The following is a 24,550-nucleotide window of genomic DNA, read 5'->3' on the forward strand; positions in this document are numbered from 1 at the left end:
CGTCCTAGCAGAGGAAGACCTGAAACACAAACCCCTCCTCCACCACCTCCTTCTCCGCAGTTTGATCCGGTGTTGTTCCAAGCGGCTGTGACTGCAGCTGTAACAGCAGCCATGGCCCAGATGAACTCGGGTGATGCGAGCGGTGGAAATTCTAGATTTGGTGAAGTCCACCAACGAGTGCAGGGATGCACTTATAAAGACTTCATGAATTGTAAACCTACTTTCTTTGATGGGACCGGAGGAATTCTGGCATTGTCCCAATGGTTCGAAAGAACCGAAGCTGTATTCGAAATGTGCTCTTGTCCCGAAGAGAGCAAAATCAAGGTCGCTACTGCTACCCTCACTAACAGGGCTTTGTCATGGTGGAACGGCCATGTCAACGCACTCTCCTTGGTCACAGCCAATGCCATGGGCTGGGACACTCTGAAAGATCTTATGAGAGGAGAGTACTGCCCTAGGGGCGAAGTTCAGAAGCTTGAGGAAGAACTCTGGAACCTCAAGATGAAGGGGACCGACATAACGGCTTATACGGCCAGGTTTTGCGACTTGGCGGCTATGTGTCCCAACATGATCCCCTCTGAAAGCAAGAAGATTGAACGTTACATCTGGGGTTTAGTGCCCCCGTATCGAGGAAATGTTCTGGCTTCACGCCCTACCACTTTCGACAGCGCCAAGGAATTGGCCCAGAGTCTGATCAATCACGAAATCTCCTCCACTCCAACAACAACAACCACAACAACCACTGCACCATCTGGCCCAAGAACAAGTCTTGGCCGTGAACTCCCCAAAAATGTCACAATTTATGATGTTAATCCTTCTCTTTTGGTCCAAAACACCCACCACTAAATTAAGGAAGTGATATAAGGCCTTAAACATACATTTTGGTATATCACTTGAGTTTACGGCCAAGCCTAGGGGGCTTATGGCCGTAAACTCCCAATGGATGGCTTTTAGGCCATAGACTCTAAGAGAGTGAACTCAAGGACCCTCCCATAAATCATCCATGGCCTTGTACCACTCCCGGGAACCCTTTCTAGGCCTTAAAAACCCTAAAACGACACTAGAATGTCCAAATACTATAATGAAAAGCATAAGATGATTAACTTCTTGTAAATACATATTTCATATGACATTAGGGTCCTAAAAGGTGCTCAAGTGGTTATTTGGTACCAAACGCTCAATCGACACTATTACCGATTTACCCGATTCACCCGATTTCCGCGATTTCAGGTGAGTTCATACCCCTTTAATGAACCTTTCAAGTGTTTTACATGTTTTAGGGGGGAGATACAAGTTGCTTATAAATGATTATGTAAAGTTTTACAGAACGATTTCCGAGTTACAAGGATTAATCACATGTGATTCACTACTCTTAGTTCAAATCACATGTGATTTGTCCGTATGCCTTAAAAACGGGTTTTACCCTTTTCAAACTATTTTTAAACAGTGAATCAGAATTCAAATGTTCTTTTGGAAAAATACTTTTATTTAATCAATTTGCTTATAAAATGTAACCACTCTGATATATTTATATAAATAAGACTTGGAGGACTTAGGACCGATATCTCGCCTTATTTCCTGTTCTTGTTTGATTGTGGGCTTAGGGTAGTAGTTATCCGTCCGACTGTCGTTGATTTCTTACTTATATAAAATCTGTATATCAGTATGGGATACGAATATTACTGCTTTCACTTAATGCTAAAGTCACTAACGTGCTAAGAAACATCCCCACTAAGATAACCATAATGGGTATGGTTAGGGTCGCTACCACTACTACTCGCTAAAGTTATTGCTATCTACACTACAATACTAACTATTACTAGACGATACACTAGTAAGAGAATACACTATGATCAATACTAACAAATTATTACACTATAACAATGGAGAAAACACTAAACAAACAATAATACACTAACCCGCTACAAGATACTCTATTCGCTATTCACTACGCCCGGAGTGTTCCAGCAGGAGACGACTCTACATGTATAGATCTATACGGGGCAGACGCTATTACATCCCGACTGTTAATCTCAGTCCGCGCCGTGCAGGCCCAGGGATGCCACTACTTCACTATACTATGCATGACCGGGAAGGTCATGGGATCCTCTATTATCCTCACTATTGGTAATATACAAGGAATACCCTATAACTACTCTAAAATACTACACTAAATGCTAAACTGCATCCCGAAGTAAGTAAGTATCTATCACTAAAGGAAGCTTGCACCTCTATCACTGAATTACAGGCTCAACCTGTTCCCTCACGCTTGCTATTTGGAGATTGCCAATGTATTTGTAAAATAAACTGTTTTCAAAGGAATAAAGAATGCATACTTTTCACAGATTGTCACCTACAATGTTTTTCCCGGAAAATATGGGATTCTCTAAGTTTCTACTACTTACGAACGTAATGATACATTTTTAACACTAATGTTGTGTATATAAAAACTCACACTAAACTCTTATGAACTCACCAGCTTTATGCTGATAATCGTTTTCAAAATAACTTGTATCTTCAGGTCAAAGATAAACAGGTACAGACGCAGCGTTTTTGGAGAAGGTGGAGCACACAAGACCCATCTCTTATTTTTTTGATTTACTTTTGGGTGATTGTTAAACATTACAAAACACGCATGTAATTAAATTCACTATGTAATACTATGGTTGTATGTTTCTTGTTTCTACTATTATGCAATTGTGATGATACTGTTCGCTACGTCATCCACCCCGAAACGTATTCCGCCGTTATCGGTTTTGGGGTGTGACAATGACAAGTTTTGGCAGTTTTGTGACAATTTGTAATTGTCTTGTGACTGTTTTCAGACAGGAATCATATAGCCATTTTTGGTCATTTTCTGGTACACTTTTTCAATAATATTTCACTTGCATTCTCTGATTTCATAATCTTTGAATTTTATCCAATTGAGTGTTCGGTCTGTACCATCGAAATACTTCAATTTAATAGTGAATCACGACTTTAACATCCAAGCAATTTGTTGATCCCCTATTTCTAACAGCTCATACTCATATAAAACCATGGTTATGAGGACAAAAGCATGAAATTCTCAAGCACACCTAGATCCTACATAAAAGAACATCAAGGTAGAAACTTTATACCTTCTAGAGATGGATGAGTGGATGCAAATACCTGATCTACACTGATTTGAGCTCCTAAGTTGTTCCACAATGCTTTTCTTCCTTCAAAAGTGAACACAAAGCACTCCAAAAGCTCAAAACTCACAAATGGTGATTAGGGTTTTCAAGGAGGTCATTTGGGAGGGTGAAGCCTGAGAATGGAAAGGGCCTCAAGTGGTTAAAGCCTTTAAATATGGATCATAAACCCAAGAATTAGGGTTTTGGTTATGAGCTCCCATGCTCTGCGTAACTAAACCTACAGCCTGCGTAGGTCACTTAACCCCCTCGTCCATACTCCCTCCTATGCTCAACGTATGGACTTCCCTACGTCCATCGTAGGGTAAGAATTTTGAAATTAAGTTTTAAATAAAATAACACTTCATAAGATCAGATGTTACAAGAACCATAAACGACAATAACCACCAAAGCTAGTTGTTCAAATAATTTTCAACATCATCATGTTTCTTTGCTACCGCCACAACCACTAATTAAAGTGAGTGTGCAAAACAATGTATATAATGTGCAGAAGTATTTTCTTATAATATCAAAATTTTCAAACCATTGAATGCACCACTCATGTTACTTGCTCCATCATAATCTTCCCCCCTCACCTATTTATTTTAAAAAATAAATAAAAATATATAATACATAAAAATAAAATTAATATCATATTAAAGAAATAAATATTTTATGATTTCTCACATGAGCCATACTCAAGTTGTTGTCGGTAAATAAGGTATTGATGACCACTTTAAGAGTCAAAGAAGATGTATCAAACACATTAACAACTCCATGATATTGCCATATTTATACATAGTTTTAGGCAATATTGATTTACATTTTATTTAATATTTTGGTTATTTGCATAGAACTATGGTACTTATAAGGATAAAATGTTATTTGCAGCCAAAATAAAGCGTTTTAAAAGAAAAGGACCAGAAGTGACAATTTATGGAACATTGGAGTCTTGAAGCATAAAAGATGAAGTAATTCACGGAATATACTAGGGTCACGACGTGAACTTAATAACCACGACGTGGAATCGATCTTTTCAGATGATAAGCACGCGAAGAAAGAATCCTTGGCAAATACGGATAATTCCTGAAGTCACGTCATGGAGCTTCCTGCTACGACGTGGAACGTGATTTTCTAGGAAATATATAAACCCCTCTCCATTTCGATTTGGGAGACTTTTGGCTGAAGAAAGAGGTTCCAGGAGGCAATTTACAGCAAAAGAAAGGTCCTGGAAAAGGGTTTTCAACACCAAAAGAGTAAAAGTTCATAATTTGTTTATTTGTTTTATACTTTTGAACATGTTTACTTATTTGAGTTGTGTTTATGTGTTAGTTGCTACTATGAGCAGCTGAATCTAGCTACTCTTATCTAGCTAGATGAAGCTTCAAACTTATGAATAGCATAATTGTATATGGATTTATTTAGTTGGTGAATTGCTTGTGTTTGATTTATTTTTACCTAGCATGCATGCTTATGTTGTTGCTTTAGTTGCTTAAATTCATGTTATGTGTAGCTTAGTGACTATTAACTGCATGAACTTGATAATCTAGTAATTTAGTGAACATTGAATTACTAGAGCTAGGATCAACCAAAATCTTAGTTAGTAATTGAGGTAATTAACTTTGTTATCCTAGAGAGCATAATTTATGACCATAATTATGATTGCATGATAAATCGTACATAGCATGTTCATAAACATAATTGGTTCTATGTTTAATTGTGTGTGACCATACATAGTTTTACATGAATTAATTAGCTATTGGTAAATTTAGACCTAAAATTACTAATATAATAATAACCAACTTAATAATCTATAATTAATTGCTAGCCATAAGGACGAAGTGGATTCGAACTAGATAAGAGTGTTTTTAATTATTAATTGAATTTGAGTTAAGTTAGTCTGATCTTGCAATATTAGATAAAAACCCCTTTTTAGCTTACTAATAATTAGATTAATTTAGTAGTGAATAGATTAATTAATAACGTTGTTCCCTGTGATCGACACCCGACTTACCTAAGCTATACTGTAATCTGACTAGGTACACTGCCTACAAGTGCATAGTTAGTCTAAGTTTGTTAGGTTATAAATATTAAAATTAGTGGGTACTTCCGTGCACATCTAGTTTTTGGCGCCGTTGCCGGAGAACGGCATAGTTTATTGTGTATTTATTTGCTTTAAATTAACTAATCCTTTTTGTGGGGTAAAACCCGCAAAAAGTTATTTTTATAATCATAGGTTAATTTTTTTTCGTTACAGAAGTCACGACGTGGAGTATCCTTCCATGACGTGACACCTATGATTCACAATTTTTTTTCTTAGTTCGGTTTTACGTTTTATTTTCTTTTCTTATTTCAGGAGTTCATGACCAGAGGTTCTAACACACCTTTAGTACTTGATGGGATTTAGGTAAAACAAATAACCTAGAAAACAATTCCTAAGTTCACATGCAACCTACTTTGGATCTATGTTTTATCTATTGAACATACAACTTTGAATTGCAAAACAAGAACCCTAGAGGAGAGAGGCTATAATCGAAATTTACAAACTAGGGTTTAGTAATTACATACCTTTCAATTGTTATAGTAAACAATTGATAATTCCCTTGATCTTGATCTTGATCTTCTTGGAAGCTTAGCACCACAAGTGTAATGCCTCTAATGGAATCACACCCAAACTAGCAAGAAGGAAAGTAGAGGAGAGAGGGGAGAGGGAGTATGCAAAATTTTGGCCCTTAGGGTTTCTTCAAAAGAAAAGAGTGACCAAAACATGAACCAGGAGGCTCCTTATATAGCTGAGGGATCTAGGGTTTAGGGGAAACCTTAGTTATCCTTTGCTTAGGGCCTAAGCAAACCCAAGGGCCTTATCCAAGGCCCTATGGACGAAATTATTAGGGTTTCCCCTAAAGATTTTGTCCACCCTTATCCAAGGGGGTTCTAGAGCCTGCCACTCAACTATTAGATAATTGCAAACTAGTCCCTGCACCTTATAATTAATTCTTTTAACCCCGAAATTAATTCTAATTAATTTCTGGCTAACAATTAATTAAACAAAATGATTTCTTATTAATATATTAATCTTTTAACATATTAGTAAATTCATTTATATTAATTTATTAATCTTATAATAAATTAATATCTCTCCTTTCATAATTTCCTTGTCCGGTTGCTAGGTTTGAGGGCAACCCAAAAGGACTGTGCTGCTATCAATTCAAGTACATACCAATTATAGTTATGGGCTTAGACACCTAATCCAACAGTCTCCCACTTGGATAAGTCTGTAACTATAATTGCTAGTATGCCTTCTAAATTTGACCAGCAAATTGTAGCTTCCAAAAAGTTGCTGCCGAACTCTGACCCAGTCAGTTACGTGTCCTAAGATAAGTGATCATATAATCCTTCGTTCTGCTAGATATCCCTAGACAAAAGACATGGAATGCAATCAACCTCTTTGTCCAGAATCTATGTTTCCCGATTCCTGATTAGTGATGATGTAGGACTTCTAATTGAACACATCAGTTTAGTCCTGGCTGGGCCCAGCACATAAGTCAACACCAAATCATCGAGGGGCCCACAGATATCGCTTTTTCCCATTAAGGAAAAAGGAACGAATAAACATTGACTCATATGTTTGTATCTTTTACTCATCAAACCATACATGATAATACGTTTTATAACACCAAGTTACTGATGCGTTTTCGTATTACCATGCATAGCCGACTTGCAAATTACAACTCATATATCTCTGTTTCAAGATTATAAGATATTATCGTCTCAGTATTACTCGTGATGAACTCCATGAAGTAATACTCTGAGCGAGGGTTTATCCAATACTCAAATCTCAATTTCTGAGTACTCATGAACGTTGCAGCAAAATCTATTGCCATGTCTATCCTTAGACAATCTATAATCCAGTTCATGACAGTCTTGATTCACTACTTACTTCCAAAAGTACGAGCGAATGTGGAGTTTGAATAATCTTATTATTCGGGAAGTAAAACATGCAAAAATGAAACACAATAATTGACAAAAGGTAGAACCCAAACTTATAAATAATACTTTATTATTTAATCACCAAAAGTCAATTATATTTACTTTGTTACAAGTTTCAGAACAAAACTAATCTAACTACTAAAACTAATATCATCTTTCAGTCCTATGCTCCGAGCATGCTGAATATGCTTAGCCCTACTCAGACCCTTTTGTGAGGGGATCTGTTGGGTTATCTTCAGATGACACCCTCTTCACTATAAGATGGCCTTCTTCTACTCTATGTCTGATGAAATGGTACTTTCTGTCGATATGTCTGGTTTTACCATGATCTATCGGTTCCTTTGTCAAGGCAACCGCTCCTTCATTATCACAGAATAGTTCCATAGGCTCCTGGATGGTTGGAACAGCTCCGAGATCCCCGATGAAGTTCCTCGACCAAGCTGCTTCTTTCGACGCTTCACTTGCTGCTATGTACTCTGATTCACAAGTAGAATCAGCCACCGTATCTTGCTTGGAACTCTTCCAAGTAACTGCTCCTCCATTTAATAAGAATACCCAGCCTGACTGAGAATGGAAGTTATCTCTATCCGTCTGAAAGCTGGCATCACTATAACCATCTACTCTCAAAGTATCATTGCCACCAAGTACAAGGACCCAGTCCTTCGTTCTTCGCAAATACTTGAGTATATTCTTCACGGCTATCCAATGAGCTCTACCTGGGTTTCCCTGATAGCGATTGACCATGCTCAAAGCAAATGCCACATCAGGGCGAGTACATGTCATAGCGTACATGATCAATCCGACAGCGGAAGCATAATGTACACGACTCATGTCATCTATTTCCTCATCTGTACTCGGGCATTGAGTCTTACTCAATAGTACCTTATCCAAGTATGTGCTCTGACTAAGTCCAATTAGTCTCTTCTTTCTATCTCTAAATATTCTAATCCCAAGAATATAGGCGGCTTCTCCTACGTCTTTCATGGCAAAACACTTTCCAAGCCAAGACTTAACTTCATTCAAGGTTGGAACGTCGTTACCAATTAGTAATATGCCATCGACATATAACACCAGAAAAGTTACTATACTCCCACTAGCCTTGATATACACACAAAACTCATCTTCACTTCTAGAGAATCCAAACTCTTTGACTTTCTCATGGAAGCAAAGATTCCAGCTGCGAGATGCTTGTTTCAATCCATAGATGGATTTCTCAAGCTTGCACACTCTATTGGGAAACTTTGCATCAACAAAACCCTCTGGCTGACTCATGTAAACATCTTCAGCCAACTTCCCATTAAGGAAGGCAGTCTTGACATCCATCTGCCAGATTTCATATTCATGAAAGGCAGCTATGGCGAGCAATATCCTAATAGATTTAATCTTAGCTACTGGCGAAAAGGTCTCATCATAGTCAACCCCTGGGGTTTGAGTGAAACCTTTTGCAACCAGTCGAGCCTTGAATGTATGCACATTCCCATCCATGTATGTCTTCTTCTTAAAGATCCATTTTCACCCAACTGTCTTACGACCTGGTGCACTATCAACCAAATTCCAAACTTGGTTGTCATACATGGACTTAATCTCGCTGTCCATTGCCTCTTTCCACTTGGAAGCCTCTGGGCCTGCCATTTCTTCCTTATAAGTGACTGGTTCATCTAAGTTTACCAATGTTCTGTCACTTATGAATGTGTCACCATCTGAAGTAATATGAAAACCATACAACTCAGGTGGCACACTCACCCTAGTGGATCTTCGAAGAGGTAATGATTTATCAACTGGTTCAACAGGAACTGTTTCCTCTGGTTGAGTGCTAGTTTCATCTAAGGTTCCTTCATTGGTTGACTCTTGAATCTCTTCAAGGTCAATGGTACTCCTACTGTCCTCTTTGAATATGAGCTCTCTTTCCAGAAAGACTCCTCTTCGAGCTACAAACACCACGTTTTCACTAGGTTTGTAGAACAAATATCCAAAAGACTGCTTTGGGTAACCAATGAAAACAAATTTCTCACTTCTAGCTGCTAGCTTGTCGTGAGTCTCTCGTCTTACGAAAGCTTCACAACCCCAGACTTTAATATGTGCTAACGAGGGAAATTTCCCTGTCCACATTTCGTGAGGTGTTTTGGCAACCTTCTTTGTAGGGACAAGATTGAGGATGTGGGCGGCTGTCTCTAAGGCATACCCCCAGAAGTGAATAGGAAGCGAGGCACGACTCATCATAGAACGAACCATGTCTAACAAGGTTCGATTACGCCTCTCAGCTACACCATTTAACTGTGGTGTCCTAGGAGGAGTCAATTATGAGACTATCCCACATTCTTTCAGATAGTCGTTAAACTCAGTACTAAGATACTCCCCGCCTCTATCGGATCTAAGTATCTTGATCTTTCTGCCCAATTGATTTTCAACTTCATGCTTGAATTCTCTGAACTTTTCAAAGGTTTCTTACTTATGTTTGATCAAGTAGATGTAACCATATCTGCTATAATCGTCAGTGAAAGTCACATAGAATCGATTAGCATCCCTTATGGTTGATCTGAAGGGCCCACACACATCTGTGTGTATGAGATCCAATAGACCTTCACCTCTTTCACAAGACCCTGTGAATGGTGATTTTGTCATCTTTCCCAAAAGACAAGATTCACACATATCATCTGATTTTAGGTCAAATGATTCCAACACTCCATCCTTTTGGAGTTGGGCTATGCGTTTCTTGTTAATGTGTCCAAGACAACTGTAACGCCTGTGTTTCCGGGCTTGCCGTTATTAGCAATATAATAGTCTAGGTTAACCTTTGTAACCCGTTTTGAAATAATAAGATTGTATTATTTGAGTATTATGTGTTTTGTGATTAATTTCTTAATTATGTGGTCTGATTAATTAAGAATAAAAAAAATAAGCGTCAAAATTTAAGTGTAAAATAAACTTAATATCTTTGATCTATGTTGTAGTACTTGAAACGAGGTTTCCGAATATATATAGAACGCCCAAATCTGACTTCGTATGAGGAAGTTATGATTTATCGAAGTTCCGGCTTAGCGGTGTGCAGCCCGAAATACTCGATTTGAGATCGAGCGGTTTTTAGCCGAAGCAATCTAAATGAGAATCAAAGATCTCATTGGTGGTATCAAAGCGATAAAAAGTTAGGCGAGAACGGACGTCAAACGAAGAAGTTATGAATTTATAACGAAAGTTTCTGTCGCGGCCTATTAAAAATAAGTAATAAAAAATAAAGTCAAAATTAGCCGACGGAGTCTAAACGAAAGTCGTAGAGCGTGGTCTCACCTTCGCGTGGATATAAAGAACGTCGAAAACGGAGTTCGTATGAAGAAGTTATGAATTTCCGAAGTTTATTTAATATTTTGTATTTAAATTTAATTGGAAATTCGGAAGCATTATCCGAAGGAGTCACCGATCTGATCCGAGGTACGCCCCGCGTACTCGAGTACGCCCAGCGTACTCCGAGGGATGTCGACACTCGCACTCGAGCACTTCGGATACGTAAGCAATGACGTTTTGGGCAGTACGCCCCGCGTAACGCAGTACGCCCCGCGTACTCCGAGGCTCCAGCCTCCTATAAATAGGATGCGAGGGTTCCGGGTATTTTTGCCAATTCCCTCTCGTTTTCGTGTCGAAGCTCTGTGCAAAAACCCCCGAAGCTACCCCGAAGCCCCGGTATCATACTCTAGCCCCGAGGCAAGTCCCGAGATCCCGAAGATCCCGAGAAGCGCGGTTCCCGAGTCGAAGCTCTGCCCGCGAGAAGTTCGATTTTCGAGGAGATCTTCCAGATCTGCTGTGGATTACTACTTCTATAAGCCGTAGTGCTGTCGGATCGTCTTCTGATCAAGTGAGTGTGTAGTTATTTCTTCTAATACAATAATACGAAGTATTTTATATAAAAATACGTGCTATGTGTATATATTTGGTTGTGTTATGTGTGAATGAGTATTCACTCTCTTCTATCTTATAGATCTGCTTATTTCTTTATGAGATATGTGTTATGTGTGTGTGTGCCTCATCTGTTATGTGATATATGTGTTGATTCAAGCATGCTATACAGGTTTTGTTTAAACTATGTATACAAATGTATATTTTTATCTACTAATATGTTGGGTAGAACATGGGTAGATAGTTGGTGTGTAATAAACAGATGAGAGGCCTCGATGTTGTTGTTGTTGTTGATCTAGTTATTCAGCGGAGTATGGATAACGACCACGGACCCTTTCTAGACAGTCCAGTGGAACGCTAGCAGGTTCATAACCTGTAGGTGTTGTGAACGATGTGTTCACCGGTGTACTCTATCCCCCTCATGGTTGCCTTTAGGATATCTATTGTTGAGGAAACCCCTTCGCAGTGATGTCCGTCCCGAAGAAAATCCTAGATTAGGTCCCTTGAGATAGTTGTTTTAGGGACGTAAAGTGAGGATAACGGGAATGGGTAATCGGGATAGTGTTTGGTTGGTGAAATTAAATATAACTTATTTATTGTGGGTTGAAAACCCTATATGCTCACCAGGCTCCCAAGCCTGACCCACTCAGTTTTATTTGTATTACAGGAAGTGGCACAAGGGCGTAAGATGGATGGATCATCTTGTTGTTTTGTTTACAAGTCTGTATATGTATATATTTGTTGAATGACTTGTAATGTTTATCGTTTATGCTTTATGGTCTGTATCGGAACATGACATCCCGAGTTTTGATTATATAATGAAATGCATCTCTTGATGAAATGCTTTGATAAATATTATTTTATCATGTTTTGTTTTGGGAACAAATTCCGCAACTCTTTCAAATCAAAAGGATTTACTCTGAAAATATTTAAAAGCATAAATGAAAATCGGTCTTTTCTGGCCGAGATTTTGGGGATGTCATAACAACAATGCCACAAGCATGCCTTGTCTACACTATTAGACAAGTCAATATTAAGTACACTATTTCCTAAGCTATCAACACAAGTCGCTGTTTCATACACACCATCACAAGGTAAAGCTTCAAACACAAAAACACCATTCTTATAAACAGAAATTGAACCATTCAAATCATTAAAAGAATATTTAAAACCTTGTCAGAACAATGCATGAAATGAAATAATGTTTCTCGTCATCTCAGACGAATAGCAACAATTTATTAAGTCTAATCTAACATCATTACTAAGCAATAGTTGATAAACTCCGATCTTGGTCACTGGTGAAGACTTTCTGTTCCCCATGATCAAGTTTATCCTCCCATGCTCTATCTCCTCACTTTCCTTTAGCCCCTGCAAATCAGAACAGATATGAAAACCACATCCTGTATCAAGGACCCATGAACGAGAAGATAATGAGTTATTAGCAGAAATAGTGTAAATACCTGCCGATGATGGCTTCACTTTTCCATCCTTGATATCTTGCAGATATTGTGGGCAAGATCTCTTCCAATGCCCCTTTTGATTCCAGTAAAAGCAAATGGCCTCTTTTGGATCAGAAACATGGGGAGTGGAACCATTGGGCTTAGCCTTCGGGCCATTACTAGATGACACAACTTGAACCTTGCTCTTCCAGTTTTGCTTGGGAGGACCTTTCCTCTTCTTCCCCTTTCCCTGTCCAATGGCCAAGACAGGGGCACTTGCAGGTGTGGAGGGTATACTTTTACCCTTCATCCCTGCCTCAACTGTCTGCAACAAGTTGTGCAATTGGGCCAAAGTCTGCTCCGTGTTGTTCAAATGGTAAGTTAAGATAAACTGACCATAACAATCAGGCAACGAGTTCAAGACCATGTCAATGGCCAATTCCTCATCGAAGTGAATGTTGAGCTTGACCAAACGCTCTATGTAGCGTTGCATTCTTTGCACATGAGATACAACCGATTCCCCCTCTTTCATCTTGCAAGCCATGAGTGACTTGACTACCTCAAACTTTTCTTGACGAGCTCGCTTATGGTACTTTTCCATAAGGTCCTTGTTCATCTCATAAGGCCAGTAGTCCTCATAGTACCTCTGCAACTCTGGGGGCATGGTTGCAACCATGATGCATGCCACTTTGGTAGCATCATCATAGTGTTTCTTGTAGGCAGCATACTCTTCGGGAGTGGCTTTTGACTCATCAAGTTCTTTGAGCTCCTTTTCAAGGACATACTCTTTGTCCTTGAATCTAAGCGCCATCTTGATGTTACGCATCCAATCGTTATAGTTGGAGCCATCCATAACGACTTTGGAGTAGATGTTTAGTAGAGAGAAGTTGTGGCTGGAGGATGATGAAGCAGAAGTGTTTCCAGGAGTAGACATCTGAAAAGAAAGATAGTTTTAGTTAGATTACAAGACACCTCAATATAATAACCCAAAGATATCATATCAAGGTTAGGACCCAACTATGACGATTTACAACTTAGAAATGGGATGCCGAGATCCAAGTTCAAATCTCATAAAGGTATGTGAATGACGATTCACCAATTCCACCATTAGACAAAATAAACGAAGTGAAATTCCTAATTCTTTTGAGATACATTAAAACTATTTAATGGCATGTTTTAATCTCGGATTATGCTCTACTATTTGTGACTGGGATACCGAGGATCACAAACTAGATGTGAATAACCATGCAAATGTGCTTGGTAACCTTATTGTCTTTATCATTAACTATTGATGTGTCGGTAAACCACACACGCTCCATCAAAATGATAATTATAAGATACCCATTACTACTCTTTATTAGTGCCTTTTAGTGTGCCGGTTAACCACACACGCTCCACTAACGACCAATAAAGCATAATGTGCAATTTCATGGATTAGCATACTTTTCACATTTTTCCTGAAGTAACTAGAGTTGGGATTTTGAAAAATAGTGTTCTAGTACTTTCTTTAATAGCATTATACTTTTAATGGGAAGTAGTTGTCCTATCAAATCCGTTCTGCTAACGACCCTCCACTAATCAAGGAAGCGGTGGGTGAGAGTGGACACCCATTCAACTACCATTTTATAGACAGTTTCCTTATACCCCCCTTATAGACTAGCTTCGTGAATGAGGCATACTAGCGATTTGACTGACCATATTCTTATACATATATAATATTTAACTTTTAATTATAATATATATAAGGTGTGTTTTAAAACATTTTAAAACTCCAAGGGTTTATATAAATTTTTTCGAAATTTAAACTATTAAATTTTAAATTTAAATAAACCAATTAATTAGATTTAATATTTATCTATTAATTAACTTTTAATTAATTTATTAAATCTGGTAAGGATTATCTAATTAAATTAAACAATTAATTTAATCCTAATCCATATCCCTTCTAGATTTCGAAAATATGGGGATAGGATAATTTCCTTATTTTTCTCAATTATCCAATAAGGCAACTATTATCCAAAACAAAGAAACCCTAATCTTTATAGCATATTTCGAAATTTCCAGGGGAGGAGGCTAGGGTTTTCAAAACCCTAACCCTAATTTCCATTAGGGTTCTTTGGAGGCTAGGGTTTTCAAAAACCCTTTGATCCACAACCCTAAAAATCGAAAAAATGGCCTTTAGGGTTTAATAGCTATAAACCCTAATTTGCAATTCAACAATTATAACAATTCAATTTAAAACAAACAAAGGCTCTGATCACTGATGGGATTTAGGTAAAACAAATAAACTAGAAAACAATTCCTAAGTTCACATGCAACCTACTTTGGATCTATGTTTTATCTATTGAACATACAACTTTGAATTGCAAAACAAGAACCCTAGAGGAGAGAGGCTATAATCAAAATTTCCAAACTAGGGTTTAGTAATTACATACCTTTCAATTGTTATAGTAAACAATTGATAATTCCCTTGATCTTGATCTTGATCTTCTTGGAAGCTTAGCACCACAAGTGTAATGCCTCTAATGGAATCACACCCAAACTAGCAAGAATGAAAGTAGAGGAGAGAGGGGAGAGGGAGTATGCAAAATTTCGGCCCTTAGGGTTTCTTCAAAAGAAAAGAGTGACCAAAACATGAACCAGGAGGCTCCTTATATAGCTGAGGGATCTAGGGTTTAGGGGAAACCCTAGTTATCCTTTGCTTAGGGCCTAAGCAAACCCAAGGGCCTTATCCAAGCCCCTATGGACGAAATTATTAGGGTTTCCCCTAAAGATTTCGTCCACCCTTATCCAAGGGGGTTCTAGAGCCTGCCACTCAACTATTAGATAATTGCAAACTAGTCCCTGCACCTTATAATTAATTCTTTTAACCCCAAAATTAATTCTAATTAATTTCTGGCTAACAATTAATTAAACAAAATGATTTCTTATTAATATATTAATCTTTTAACATATTAATAAATTTATTTATATTAATTTATTAATCTTATAATAAATTAATATCTCTCCTTTCATAATTTCCTTGTCCGGTTGCTAGGTTTGAGGGCAACCCAAAAGGATAGTGCTGCTATCAATTCAAGTACATACCAATTATAGTTATGGGCTTAGACACCTAATCCAACAGTACTACCACTTGAAGACCCCGAGTCTACATGTGACATCCCCATTTTCATGGCCATAAAAGACCGATTTTTGTTTATGCTTGTTTGAAATCAGAGTAATATTTTTCATAAAAGTGTTGCGGAATTTGTTCCCAGAAAAGCACGATAAATATGTTATCAAACATTTATGAAGAAAGGTATTTTATTCATTTTAAAACATGTGGGATGTCATCGTCAATACAGAAACATAAGCATAAACAGAACTTACATATATTTACACTAGTGATCTACATATCTTTAATCTCTCACTGTAATGTAACTTAATTTCAACACCTGTAATATAAATAAACTGAGTGGGTCAGGTTGGGAAACCTGGTGAGTACATAGGGTTTTCAACCCAAAATAATATAATTATTATGTTTAAACAATCAAACAATCGACCCAATTAATCATCCCCATTATCTTCTTTACTCTTAAGGATCTATCCTAAGAGTCATCTATATGGAAGTGGAGACTCAATCCCCATTCTTTGTTCCATTTTTACTTGGTTGTGTTCGGGATTTTGCGCCCGGTATTTTTGATGTTCAATTTTGGCACACTATCACAAATCACGAGTATAGTTCTCATGATTCAAGTGAAGCACAAATTCAGAATCCGGTGCATCGTTTTTTTCACTACCTTATCACCTTTTCTATCAATCATAAACATCACGGTGATAAGGTTTCTTTACAAGATTTGTTCTTTTTGTGGAGTATTATTACTCCCGAGGTGTGTTGTGATATTCCTTACATGCTAGCAAGGTTTTTGGAAAGAAAGCGGCCAGTTCACGACAAGGAAGTCCCATTACAGGTGGACATTTGGTCACCTATCCTGCCCGGTCATATGGGATTTTGTCCCAAGAATTTGTGCGGAGCCTTACCCGTTTGCCAGACAATGATTTGACTATTCAGTTTTTGGGTGTTATGCGCGTGGTGGTCGATGTCGGGGAGGTTATGTTATACCCCCAGAAGATAGAGAACAAAAGGTAGAACAACCCGAGCAACCTCCTGCGAGAAGACGAAGAAACGTTAGAGCCCAGGGAGAAGTTGAGAGAGACCGTCACCCGGGATGAGTACCCACCGACCCGTTCCAAACCCGGGTTGGATCATATTTGGATAATCTCCGTGGTGGGATGAATTACAACACACAAATTTTGGAGGCGATGTTTTCCCACATGGGTGTGGTGCGACCACCTGCGGTGCCACCACAATGTCCTTATATTCCGACAAGGGAAGATCTGTGGATCCTGAGGGACGATGGGGAGGGACCGAGTGGAGTGCAGGGACAAGAGGATGATGATTAATTTCTTTTCTGTTTAGTTTTTATTTTATTTTATTTTATGTGGTATTAGTTAATGTTGAACTTGTTTTGTTAATGTAAGACTTTGGTAAACTATTATGTTACTCTTTTAGTTCTTTTGGTTGATTACGGCTTGCTAAGGAATCTTGAAAAGGAGTAAGGTCGAGTCAAGAGTTGTGACCCGCAATTTGAAATAAATGTGGGGTACGTTAAAGAGAGAGAGAGAGAGAGAGAGAGAGAGAGAGAGAGAGAGAGGATAGAGTCCACAAGTGTCGTATTTTATACAACAATAGAAGAGTCTTAACCCATTAAGATGTTAGTCAAGGTGTTGGGTTGAATGAAGAAGTGGAAAATCTTAATTTTCTGATGGTCCAGTTTCCATGACGTGGTGATTAAATTTTCACGTCGTGGACTGTTATAATTGGGATATTCTGTTCGCGTTTTTGTACAATACCACGACGTGATTTCTATTTATTTCACTATTTTGAAGACCATTAGGTGTGTTTCCATATGGCTTTCCACGCATCTTCTTGGGGTCATTTTAAAGACAATTGTGGTTCGTTTTCCTCCACCATTTACAGTGGCTTCAAGTCCGAGTTCTTATATTAAAAAAAAGGGTCCATATTCGAGATGCACGTTTTTCCACACTTTTGGAGTTTCGTTCACGCCACTAGCCCAGAGGAGTCTGTTCCTTTTTCTCCTTTCTCTTAATTTTTATATTATTTTAAGCATACAATGAGGGCATTGTATGAAATAAGTATGGGGTAGGGGGTAGAAAAAGTAAATTGCTAGATAATTTGGTAAATTTTTTTTTATTGAATCTAGTAGTAATTATTCGAACTGTACTTGCTAGTGGAATGATCCAATAAGAGCTTAAATGTTTAGTTGAGCCGATATACGTTATAATGCGTTTGTGGCCTCTCTTACTTTAGTGAAATCATGGAACAAAAACATAACACTGCTTAGTTTGAGGAATGCAACATGTTTAGCAGCCTGAACCTGTATGTATCCAGGAAAGATATGTCTTAAGCATGTAGGTTTTTGAGTGATATAAAAAAAATTGAGTTATACATGAAAAAAAAGAGAGAGAAATTACCGAAAAGTTAAGATTCTTGAATAATTTTGGAGCTGTCAAAGTATGAAGATCAAAGATCAAAGTTCTAAAGAATAAAAATTTGAAGATGCCAAAAATCATGAAAGAAGTGAATTCAATGGAGTTAAAGATCAAACCTTAAAGAAAAGAAGACTTCAAGAGCTCCAAGTTGTGGTATCTTCTAAAAAGTTGTAATTCTCTAGTTTATGTATGTTTGGGTAGCTTTACAAAAATATCTTGAGGTTAGAAAGCTTTCTGAGGATGGATTCGTAGGGTTACATAAAATGAGCACTGTTCGAAAGAAGTGGGTAATTGTTAATGAAGATTGTGAGTATTTAAAGTATGGGGGTCATTTAGGAAAATTTTAGACACAAATGCATGCGTTGAGGTCTTGGCATAATGGCTGAGCTGGAATTGGATTGTTTTATGTAATGCTAGTGATGAAGGTTTAAGTTTAAATAAGCAGATTTGCTTGAGGGCAAGCAAAGCCTAAGTGTGGGGTATTTTGATATTGCCATATTTATACATAGTTTTAGGCAATATTGATTTACATTTTATTTAATATTTTGGTTATTTGCATAGAATCATGGTACTTATAAGGATAAAATGTTATTTGCAGCCAAAATAAAGCGTTTTAGAAGAAAGGGACCAAAAGTGACAATTTATGGAACATTGGAGGCTTGAAGCATAAAAGATGAAGTAATTCACGGAATATACTGGGGTCACGACGTGAACTTAATAACCACAACGTGGAATCGATCTTTTTAGAAGATAAGTACGCGAAGAAAGAATCCTTGGCGAATACAGATAATTCCTGAAGTCACGCCATGGAGCTTCCTGCTACAACGTGGAACGTGATTTTCCAGAAAATATATAAACCCCTCTCCATTATCAATTGGGAGACTTTTGGCTGAAGAAAGAGGTTCCAGGAGGCCATTTACAGCAGAAGAAAGGTCCTGTAAAAGGGTTTTCAACACCAAAAGAGTAAAAGTTCATAATTTGTTTATTTGTTTTATACTTTTGAACATGTTTACTTATTTGAGTTGTGTTTGTGTGTTATTTGCTACTATGAGCAACTGAATCTAGCTAGATGAAACTTCAAACTTATGAATAGCATAATTGTATATGGATTTATTTAGTTGGTGAATTGCTTGTGTTTGATTTATTGTTACCTAGCATGCTTATGTTGTTGCTTTAGTTGCTTAAATTCATGTTATGTGTAGCTTAGTGACCATTAACTTTATGAACTTGATAACCTATTAATTTAGTGAGCATTGAATTGCTAGAGCTAGGATCAACCAAAATCTTAGTTAGTAATTGAAGTAATTAACTTTGCTGTCTAGAGAACATAGATTATGACCATAATTATGTTTGCATGATAAATCGTACATAGCATATTCATAAACATAATTGGTTATGTGTTTAATTGTTTGTGACCATACATAATTTTACATGAATTAATTAGCTATCGGTAAATTTAGACCTAAAATTACTAATGTAATAATAACCAACTTAATAATCCATAATTAATTGCTAGCTATAAGGATGAAGTGGATTCGAACTAGATAAGAGTGTTTTTAATTATTAATTGAATTTGAGTTAAGTTAGTCTGATCTTGCAAAATCATATAAAAACCCCTTTTTAGCTTATTGATAATTAGATTAATTTAGTAGTGAATAGATTAATTAATAACACCGTTCCCCGTGATCGACACCCGACTTACCTAAGCTATATTGTAATATGACTAGGTACACTGCCTACAAGTGCATAGTTAGTCTAAATTTGTTAGGTTATAAATATTAAAATTAGTGGGTACTTCCGTGCACATCACTCTAATAAATATTTCCTTTACAATCTGAAATCTATCCACATATCTCAAAACTATATCCATTTTTCTTTTTTGAATACATCAATAGACTCATCAACTAATATACGGAACACATCTTTACCATTTTAATCACAAATAGACTTTATTATCTCTTTTGGAAAGCAATTGAAAATATCTTTTTGAATCGTTGGAGAAGTCAACTTTTCATTTTTTGAAGCATTTTCTAAAATAGCATTAAAATCTTCTCATTAGCATCTCTAATCAAATATAAGATTTCAATCAAAAATATTTTATTATTAGAATTTTTTGTCTTATCATGTCTAGGAAATGGTAATGTATTTTCCAATAAAAATGTACAACTACGAATTGTAGCACGTCATTGAATATCATAATTACTTTTCTTAAGTTTCGTTTGCTTATTGAAAACTTCTCAAATAGATTTGTTTTTTCTTAAAAGAAAATCACATTTTTCGTGTGCCTTATGGTGTAAACTTTGAATATTACTCATATGTTACGATTTTTTTTTACTCCTAGTGTGAAGCCTTTGGTTATAAAAATGTCATATGTCCTGTTTCTAGCATAAATCTTTGACACATGACACATTCTTATAATATCTACCATTTGTTTGGTAACAAATTAATTTTGATTCAAAATTTTGAAAATTAAAACACTTATCCTGATAACAATTTCTAAAGTTATGATGTCTATCTTTTAAAAATCATAATAAATATCTCAAACAATTTCTAAAGTTATTATGTCTATCTTTTAAAAATCATATTAAACATCTCATGTATACCAATAAATCAGAGATACATTATCCTAATTAAGTTCTTTAGCTATAACTTTTTTTATTTACATTGAATATTTATTTTGTGTACATAATAGTTTTAAACATACCATTAATGGTTTCAACAGGTTATAATCTAGTAATATAATAAAAACAATAAGGTGTTGTTCGTTTTTTTTTTCTGCATATCTTTTTGACATCTTATGTTTGCGTTTGCGTCGTACAGACCACGCGCAGACATTAGTCTTCGCAGAATGTTTGTCTTTCTGAAGATTGCAAACCTTAAAAGGTCTGCACATCCTCTTCTTGGCACAAATGTGGACCAAAATCTTGTAACCTCTTTAGATATCTTCTAATCTAAGAAACACATATATCTTGGTTTTGTATTTTTTTTTTTTAAAACTTAGATTTATTTCAACTTTATCTATAATAAATAATTTGGAAAAAAAATACAATATTTAAGAAAAAAAAGTTTGACGACAAAAACATGACTTTTGTGACAAATTTATAAATAAAGATTTAATAACAGTAATAGTCGTTGGAACTGTTTATATAGATATGAAAAAAAATCTTAATATTGTTGTATATTTTTAGTGCTAAATTTTATAAAATATTATTTAATGCAATATTATCTATTTTTTGAAAAATTAAATATTTATGGTTAATATTTAATTGGTTTCATTGGAAAAGTAAAATGAAATTTTGAAAATTTTCATTTTGAAATCAAAGTTAATTTTCATTCATTTTATGTATTAAATTCTTTAATCCCTTTTTATAATATTTATGTATAATTTTACGACCAAGACTTGTCAGTTTTTATCAAGTATACACGTTAATTCATACTTTTTTTTTCACTTTTAATATAATAATATATAAAATGTGATCCAGATTTGTTAATTATCTATATTAAAATCATAAAAGTATTGAAAAACTCTTTTAAGTCTAAAAAACCCAGTTTATTTAGATTTTAATTTTTTTAGCAACCTACAGACATTAAAAAACAAATAATTTTTTTTTCAGACTGTAGACGTTTGGTTCACCTTTTCTACTACAGAGGTCTGCAAACGTGGTCCACAAACTACAAACATTTTATCTCAGAAAAAACAAATAACACCTAAATTTTTTCCAAAAAAATAAGCTTTTTGAAAAATTTATATTAAAAGAAACAAAAAAAAACTTTCCAACTACCTTCTATAAATTTCATGAGCTTTAAGGTGAAATAACTTGAAAAAACACTTGTAAAAAGCTTATATTGTGATGATTACGGAGTGTTTGGCAAGCTTATGACCTTTCATAAACACTTTTTAATTTATAGCTAAGCAGTTATCGCAGTTAGAAATTCAATAGCGGTCACATGCCGCAATTTGAAATCGCGGTGATATAGCGTTTTTTAATATTATATATAATTCATATTATATGTTTATATAAAATTGATATATTGGAGTATTAATACTATATATAATTAATATAAAAAAAATTCATATATAACTATGGTAATTAAAATGTGTCAAAATGTCATTACACTCAAGTCGTTTGTGGTTTCTTAGTACAAAAAGAGACAAGAAGGAGAAATTGTCATTCATTATTTTGTAGTTTCCAATTAATTAGATGCATTATTTGGACTTATTAAAAAAACAAGTGTAGTGGACAAATTAAAAAATACATATGTAATATTGTAATAGCCCACAATCGGTTTTTTCTTTGTCAAAGTACTCAAACGTGTACGAAATTGTAAAAGCGGGTGTAGCATAGCTATAGCGCTGATGGGGTTTGCGGTAAATAGCGGCCAATAGCGCCAATAATAACATCACCGCTATTCGTAAACGTTATTTCCAAATAGCAGTCGAATATCACCGCAAAATGCTATAGCGTCGCTATAGCACTGGTATAACCCTATTGATAGCATAGATTTATAGTTTATAACTTATAAGCTATTAAAATAAGTTAGTGACGACTTATTTATAGATTTTGACTTATTATCAAAATAATAATTTTTCTTTTAACAAAGTGATTTAAAATATTCTAAGCATTTAAAATACTTTGATAAATATGGTTCCTTTGAGTTTTGACCCATTTATCGTTTTTCATTTACAATTTAAGTTTCTAAATTTTATGTTTCATCGGTAGATAAAATACAACATAGTTATATAGACTTTTTAGTGGATCGAAATAATGATATCCAACCGCAACCCAGAATCAGGGATTGAAATGATCATCCTACATATATTATATATATATATATACAAGTACAAGTTAATTCTATATCTTAGAAAATATCGAAGCTAGGTAATTAAATAAATAATTAATTAATGACTATTTTCTCTTCCTCGATAATCTCCTTCTCACCACCACGTTTGGACAAAGGAGGAGAAGAGATGGGAGAAGTGAAAGTAGAAGCAACAGAAGCAAAAGAATCTACAGAATGATCGGAAGAAGAAGCTCCACCACCACCAGTTCCACCATTGCCGCCACTGTTGCCATCGCCGCCAGAAATTCCGGCAAGCAAATCAACAAAGGCCCCAACAATCAACTCATGGTGGTTCTTCCCATTCATCCTCAAATACCACCCTAACAACTCCTCCAAACACTCCCAATCTTTCAATCCATGGTTCTCCACCATCTCCTGCATAGATTTCTTGAAATCCCCATGTGGATCCTCAGATTCAATCGCCACAGCCACACTTTCTTTATATGGTATATCACCATTGCCACCACAGTCATCACGACCACCACCACCACCACCACCACCTTCAATCAGTATATCCACACATTGTTTGTTACCTTCAAGAATCGAACTAGTAGTTGGGCCAGGTTCAAAAAACAATCTTTCTGACCTTGCCCCACGGACAATGTTCTCAACTGAGGAGTACTCATTAGTGTTTAAGTACTCCTCGGACTCCGATGATATACTAGCAGATTCTGACGAGTTCGTGAAGAACGAATCTGGAGTGGTCATTTCTGCTTCTGCTTCAGCCGGATGTGTATATTTGGGGTCGAAAAAGACAGAATTGACGGTTTTAAACATCATATCACCAGAACCTACCCGAAAAGACATGGTTTTGGGGTTCTTACAAGAAGGCCATCGCCATGTTTCTTTGTTTTTGTTGAGCAATAATAGAGAAGGAATAAACTTCATGATGTTGATCCTTAGTGGTGTAGAAGGGGGTTTGTATGGTTATTAATTCTGTGTGTTGGTTTGGTATTAATGGTGATCACAAGGAAAGAGATAGAGAGGTGGAGAAAAAATGGGGGGTGATGGGAAGGGGGTGTTAAAAGACTTTGATGTAAGTATTTAATAATAAAGAGGCATGAGGAATATGTTGCTTATTTAATGCAATATATGCATGCACACCTCCTATCCAAATAATGAATAATCAATTGGGAGTGTGTTTTTTAATACATCTAATTTTAAAAAGTAAAATATTAGATTTGACACGTAATTTTAATAAAAGTGCATCATAAACTGTTTATTGCTTAAAAATTCGCTTTAGTAAAAACAGAATGCAACGAATTGTGTATTAATTTAAATTTGTTTTTTTTTAAACTTCTAACATGCATTCTAAATACCACTTATAAACTACATCTCATCTCGGAAAAAGGGGCACATTTTCAAACATTTAATACACCTAAGCAAATAGCCTATAATATTAATTTAAAATTGATATAATGGTGCCTTGTGATGTTGGACACGTGTTCAATATGGGTGAGCATATTAACCGAACATGCTCGGAACCGAAACCTGAATTGATGATTCGAGAGGACCAATAACCGGACCAATTAGCCTACAACAGTACCAGTCCCGATTTTCGATTTACTACCCAATTGAAACCGTTATATGTGTTTATGTAATTGGTACAAGTAGATAATGTTGAAAGCCTGAAACTAAAAACAATTTAGTTTTGATACCTCGTGTTTTGAGACCTGTAACTCAATC

General features: G+C 36.0%; 1 protein-coding gene across 1 annotated transcript; it reads right to left on the reverse strand.

Annotated features, from left to right (window-relative positions):
* Positions 1–22,817: 22,817 nt before the first annotated feature.
* On the reverse strand, positions 22,818–23,882 carry LOC111914358 (transcription repressor OFP13). The gene has a single exon (XM_023910141.3). It carries the CDS (start codon positions 23,750–23,752, stop codon positions 22,919–22,921), a length of 834 nt encoding a protein of 277 aa, XP_023765909.1. The 5' UTR covers positions 23,753–23,882; the 3' UTR covers positions 22,818–22,918.
* Between the last annotated feature and the right edge of the window lie 668 nt (positions 23,883–24,550).

The sequence above is a fragment of the Lactuca sativa genome, chromosome 9 (assembly GCF_002870075.4).
Source record: "Lactuca sativa cultivar Salinas chromosome 9, Lsat_Salinas_v11, whole genome shotgun sequence".
In the NCBI taxonomy this organism is placed as follows: Eukaryota; Viridiplantae; Streptophyta; class Magnoliopsida; order Asterales; family Asteraceae; genus Lactuca; species Lactuca sativa.